We start from the raw sequence: 6,558 nt of genomic DNA, 5'->3' as shown, positions 1-6,558 counted from the left end.
TAACATCACAATGATTATGAGCTGAACTGATCAGAAAGTTGCTTAACCTGCCATCTTGTTGTTACTTTGAAGATTCAGCAAACTGAGAGTCTGCATGATGTCAAATTATTATATGGATAAGCTGTATTGAGTATAAACTTATTTAACTTCTGCACAATACATGAATGGTGTCTCAGAACTGTGACTTAATGTCATGAAATATTGTTCAAAAATGTTGTAGCAAGCCGGTCGAACTGTACTAGATGTGGAGAGGTGACTGTTGTCCAAGCTGCACATCTTCATACACCATAGAAACTCAAGGTAGATATGGGACAGTGTGATGGATTTATAAATCAGAACCACAGGAACCACTCCATTTATTTATTGATATTGAAATATTTTCACAATATTCTAATCGCTTTCAGTACCATATATTGTCAGGTGTTAGTGTCTTTCTGACACTTTAAAAAACAGGAAAAAAAGCAAAACAAACATGTTAATGCATTTACTTGTAAAGAAAACTAACTAATAATGAGCTTCTGGTGAATTACTAAAAATCCTAAGATCTAAAAGTTTAGTTTTTGCTAGTGAGCTTCTTTAACTTATAGATGCTTTTGAGAGATTCCTGCTCTGGTGGGGTTCACTGAGCCAGCTGCTTTAACCTGGGAGGACCTCACCCAGCCCTGCTTCTTTCTTTAACACAGCTTCTGAATTGAAGTCAATAATATTGAGATGAAGCCTGATGCACATAGATACAAGGAGAAACTTGCAGAGTTTTATCATACAGTTAGAAATGACCAAAATTGATTGGACTACTGTGTTTCTATTAGGATACAGAGTGTTTTCTGTTAGTAACATTCAGAACATCAGTGGGCCACTCTGACCGGTACTTCAATTAGTATAGGTATGCTTTAATTTGACCTTAATTGTATTATTATTATTATTATTATTATTAATAGTAGTTGTAGTAGTAGTGGTGGTAGCAGTGTTAAATGCATGACCCTAAAGCTAAAGACAATATTCTGTAGTCAGCCTAATCCCAAACATCGACACATTAAAACAAGCTAACCTGCTAAAACTATTAAGGACTCAACTTTAGAAAAGGAAGATTTTTTTTTTCTCTGAATAAAAATAATAAAAACATAATGCAAGGTAAGAAGGTTAGGAGAACATTTTCAGGAAGGGTTGTTAAAAAGTTGGCTACGACCTTGAGCAGATGTCCCCGAATGTTTTGCGAGTAAAGTAATAAAATAAAATGTTTGAGAAACAATAAAAGAGGAACCTTCTTTTATTGTTTCTCAAACATTTTGTTGCCCTAAAGTGAATGTTGGAAGTGGAAGAAAAGTTTCACAGACAAGGAATCACTCAAGGTCACAGACCATGTTCAGTTATCCTTCAGCAACCTTTCCTACATGCTTTCTTTTTTTCATTTTTTTTAGCTAACACATTAGCTCACCAGGACAGTGTCGCTCTTCATCCAAGCTAAGGTCAGAACTGAAAGATGGAACTGAACTGAGTCACAGTTTGAGAGGGAATAGGGATTGGGTGGAAATCTACTTGCAGTTTAGTTGTAATATTAAGACTTTCTCTGCCACGTTGTAGTTCACAGGCAATCCAAAAGAGAGCAATCTAAGATTTAAAGAAGCCATTCTGCCTGTTTGAACTCACATGAAACTGGAAGCAGCTTCATGGTACCAGTCCAGTCTCTTCCTGATCCAACTCTGACAGCTTCCTGCACTATAACTTGAATGACGGCCGACTGAAGGAGTCTTCACCTCGTTCAGTAGCCGATTGTGAATTTATTTCAGGCAGCTTAATTTATAGATTGTGTTTTTACTGTGAACCTTTTTGTTGGAGACTATAGTCCTTTAATGAGCACTGATGTTAATATTCAGCACATTAAAGGGGCGTTTTTTGCTCACTAGGGTGTCACTGGTACCAGTAAAGGACACTGTGCTCAGTTTGTGTCATATGACTCGAATAAATCTGTTGAACTCAAACTCGTTTTTGGTATCCTTTCTTTAATTCTCTGTGTCCGGTCATTAGCTGAACTCAGATCATCCCATGTGATGGGACTTCTTCACAAGTCCCATCACATGTTCAAAGCTTCAACATTTTCTGGCTCGTTTTATATTTCTACAGAGCATGTTTATTTTGGACGTCTTTTTTTACAGTGCAGAACGTTCTCAACAGAACATCGACAGGTTCTTAGCTGTGGGACAACCGTCAACCTTACCTGACTGCATAGACCACATCATTTGTGTTTTAAAGATCTTTATGCAATGTTGTCATTTCTAATATTATAAAGTCTGGGTTTCCATTAGTTATAAGCCGTAGTGATCCAAACTTAAAAGAAAAAACAAAACTATAACTGCATAATTTTACATTATTTAATGTGGTCTTTGGATTCACATCTCTCTGCTGCCTCAACGTTCCATCCTGCTAGAGCTGGTTTTCCGGACAGCCTAGAAAACAGATGTCAATCAGACGTGTCCTCAGGTTGTGGCCGAACGTATCGATAAAACAAGAAATCAAACTGTTAAAATATAAAGCAGCAGCTGTCTCTGCATTCCATGAGTCTGTGAAATTAAATATTTAACATTGATATAAGTTGGAATGTACACAGATAAAAACTACTTTGATTTGACTGATAAAATTATATTTAAGAGCACAAGTTAACTTGAAGGTTTAAGTCCGTCTCGAGTCCAGATGGCCACATACGTAGTTTATAGCGGCCCGCTGCTGGCCTGCGAGCCTCAAGTTTGACACATGTAGTTTAGAACCTGTTAGGTTCTATCCTGTAGTAACCGCTCTGAACGTTGAAGGAGGGGCCCCTCGTTCTGAATGTGCTTTCTGATCCCTGCACAAACACACACAGGTCTGATGTTCCCAATGTGTGTGTGGTTACCACGGTTTCCAGACGGTGATCAGGCTGTGGAGCATTGAAACGCCCCCGCACTGTTCAAGGTTTCACCATGGTGACCTTCCGCCAGCTGCGGTGCAGAGGCTCCGTGTTGCTAGGAGACACGAGGGTCGGCAGGTGGAAACAGAGGCTTCACACACACGAGAAGGATTTTTTCAGTTTTTTTATTGAATGGAGTGAAACGTCTACATAAATGAGAGGCCTTGCAGTACATGAACAAAAAAAAATTTAAATTTATCTGTAAAGAAAAAAGAAACAATCTGTGAGATGCTCAGAGAGGTGAGGCGTGGCTCAGACCCCCCCAGCCCCCCCCCTCCAGAATCCCTCCACAGCCTGTCCAGCTACACTTCACACCAACTGGGACCGGATCGTCGTTTTCAGATCGGTTTGGTTTAAAACTTTGGTTTTCATCCACATACGAGCAAATGACATTTAACAGGAAACCCTGAACTCCTCATGTTAGGATTCAAGTTGTTTTGTTCTGTTTACTGTTAGATTATTCAGCCTCAGAGATTAATAAAACTTTTTACTATCTGGTTGAATATACAGCTTCCTAAAATAAGATTTATAGAAATGTCCTGAATTTATTAAAGGCTTTTCCTTGACATTTTTACTGTATAACGTCAATTTCAAGACATTTTTGGCTATTACAAGATTGTAAACCCACTTGAATATTTAATAGCTTTAAATTACATTTTTAAAATGTTTAATGTTTAAAAAGTTCTTCTTTAGAATAATTCTCTCCTATTAAACCTCAAATTCCATCAACATCCTTAAAAAGTTCCACCTTTATTTTGAAATCAGAAATGAGATGGAAGGTGGAATGGACTGCAGGAAGACCCGATGTCGTCACGACAAAAAGTGATGATTTATTCATTTCATCACAATTTCACCGTTTCCTTTTTCCACAAATAAAAACACCAATTTATTTCCAATGATGAGTTTTAGTAATCAGATCTCACTGCCAGACTTCCTGCAGACCACAGCAGGTCTTTCTGAGTCAGAACGTAGCGGAATGACCCTTTAGCTCCCACATCTCTGTGCTGTACAAAAGAAACCGAAAAGAAAAACCGTCACATTGAAAAGCAGGAACAGTTAAAATATCCATATACAGTATAAATGTCAATACTTGCTCCACAGAGCTCAGTCACACTATTGTTGGCATAAGAAAACGATGGATGTGTGCGTGCGGGCGGGTGTGTGTGTGTGTGTGTGTGTGTGTGTGTGAGGACAAACACAGCATTTGAATGAGCAGCACCCCCCCTCCCCCAATGGTAAAAAAAAACAAAACAAAAAAACAGAAAGAAAGACGGCTGGCACGGAGGTGTGGTGTGGAGTACCAGCAAGCATCCAGTCCTGGTCGCTTTGAGATTTCCTCGGTTCAGTCTCATACTATGATATTTACTCTATGAGAAAATAAATAAGCACTCAGACTGGACCGCCTCGCTGCCCCCCTCCTCCTCTCCCCCCAGCAGGTTGGAGGCCCAGGGACAGGAAGCAGGGAGGGACAAACGAGGAGAGGAAGAGAGGCCGGAGGGAGCTAGGCCTGAGCGTTGGTGCCGTTCTTGTCGGGGGGCCCGGTGCCGGCCGGCAGGTTGTTGAAGGACGGGGGGCCCTCGTTCTGCTTGCTGTCGCGGCGGGGGGGCATCCGCTCGTTGATCAGGTCCAGACCCCGAGCCTCCTCAAAGCTCTGGATCTTATGCTGAGGGTTGAAGCCTTGGATGGCTGCAGGGAGGGAGCAGTCTGTTAGAGAACCAGAACCAGAACCAGAACCAGACACAGTACCGGCAGCAGAGTCAGAACCAGTCTGAGATCAGCAGCAGCCATGTTAGGAAGGTCTGAGCTGACAGGTCAAAGGTCAGCACCAGACAGCTGTCTCTATCTGTGATTAATCACTAAGCTGAACTTTATCAGCATAACACGTAAAAATGAACGTTTGGAAAAAAATGCTACAGAAAACATTAAAGACTTTTGTGATTTTGTTTCTCCAGTTACTGTTAGTGCTGTAGCTACAGCACATCCCATAATACTGCTGCTGTTCCAGAAACAGACGTTGTTCAGACGTCTGCTGCCCATCAACATCAACAAACTGCTTTAAAGTGACCAAAAGACAAACTTACTTCATGAGCAGAGAAAGACAGCATGGAGGAAATGAGAGTCAGTTTCATTAAACAGGAACTTTACATTCAGCTCCTCTGTGCTGTTAGAACCTGCTGCAGCATCTGGAAGCTTCACTGTCCTCTTCCATCAGTGAAACCTCAGCTCTGTTCTCTGAGCCCACAGTGACCACTGACACGGCAGCATGTTGGAGCAGCTCTGCTGCGATGGCTCTGACAATCCTACCCCCTGGTTACGGACACCCAGCAGCTGGATGGATGGATTTTTGCTCTCACTTTTGGACAGTAGGGACGTGTAACCATGCCAACACGCGATTGTTTCTACAGCTGGGAGCAGCTGATTAGCATCTCAAAAGCTCAGCAACACATGAACTCTGCAAATGAGGCTTCATGGATGCAGAGAGAGAGACGGTCAATCAGCTCCTCCATCTATCAGGAAACAACTGGATGAACTTCCGGTCCAAAACGAGGACGCAGGCAGAGTTTACAAGAATTACGGCGTTCCAGGGAACATGATGCGGGATCAGATCCCGACTCTCTCAGACTCTGACCACACAGAGATGTAAAGAGAAGTGGCAAAAGCAAAGGAGATGGAGCAACCAGGTCCTGCTTCTGTGGAATATCAGCTCTGATTTATCAATATCTGGTTCTATTGTGATAATGATAAAAGCGATGAGAAATATTTCTTCTTTCTTAGGTAAGTTTAAGCTGTGCTGCACGGCGCAGCAATCAGAGCTCCACAAACAAACACAACAAGTTCACTTGTACCACCAGGCTGCACACTGTAACTCTACTGTATCATATTTTCTCATTTATTGTCACTTTCAATGGTGAAAATAGCAAAACAAACAATTCCAACAATATGGGCTTTTTGGGGAGAAAATCAAAAATCTTATAATATATGTACCATGATAAATGATAAGTGATGTCATGAACGATGACAGCAGCAGGACACCCAGCTGAGATGTGGCTGCATTTGGGTCGTCAACAGGACAATGAACCTTAACGGCCCAGTTAAAGTCCAAGCTTCTATCTCTGCAAATTTCCTTGCAACAAAGGTTCTGGAGTGGGTTCAGTCAGATAAACAGATGAAGGCTCAGAGTTCATCTCTGGATGGTCCGGTCCGGTTTGGTCCGGTCCGGCTCAGAGGAGTTCAGATTCTGAACTAGATCTGCTTCTGCTCTGTGTGTCTTTAACGTTGTGGAGGTTCTAGACTCGGTTCTGCTGGTGCTCTATAAGGTTTCCTGTCTGGACAGAGAAGCTTCCAGAAGCACAGGCAGAGTTCCACAGAGACAGAGTTGGACACAGACAGACAGACAGACAGACAGACAGACAGACAGACAGACGGACGGACAGAAAGGGTAGCATACCTCGTGCCTCCTCTGCCTCTACGGTGGCTGTGTAAGCGTGAGTAGAAGTGCCATGCCCAAAACAACAGAGAGAGAGTGGGAACGTTATCAATGCATTCAGTCAGACACTTTATCAATGCAATCCATCAGTTCTGTTAACATGGAGCTGAACATCACACAAAGCCCCGCC

The 6,558-nt window shown here is 42.1% G+C and overlaps 1 protein-coding gene across 3 annotated transcripts in view; it reads right to left on the bottom strand.

The window, feature by feature from the left end:
* Nucleotides 1–3,050: 3,050 nt before the first annotated feature.
* LOC102229803 (serine/threonine-protein phosphatase 2B catalytic subunit gamma isoform-like) overlaps nucleotides 3,051–6,558 on the bottom strand; it is a 32,573-nt gene continuing 29,065 nt past the window's right edge. Inside the window, exons 13-14 of one of the 3 annotated variants that reach the window (XM_005812590.2) lie at nucleotides 6,390–6,416; nucleotides 3,051–4,618 (exon numbers count right to left, since the gene is read on the bottom strand). In XM_005812590.2, the coding sequence (XP_005812647.1) occupies nucleotides 4,443–4,618; nucleotides 6,390–6,416 (203 nt within the window). In that variant the 3' untranslated portion in view covers nucleotides 3,051–4,442. Of the gene's footprint in view, nucleotides 4,628–6,389; nucleotides 6,417–6,558 lie in introns of all 3 variants that reach the window. The other 2 variants (XM_023338224.1, XM_023338225.1) reach the window with 2 other exon arrangements.

Source organism: Xiphophorus maculatus, chromosome 8, assembly GCF_002775205.1.
Source record: "Xiphophorus maculatus strain JP 163 A chromosome 8, X_maculatus-5.0-male, whole genome shotgun sequence".
Taxonomy (NCBI): domain Eukaryota; kingdom Metazoa; phylum Chordata; class Actinopteri; order Cyprinodontiformes; family Poeciliidae; genus Xiphophorus; species Xiphophorus maculatus.
The sequence above is the reverse complement of the archived record's forward strand: the minus strand, read 5'-3'. Positions and strand labels throughout refer to the sequence as shown.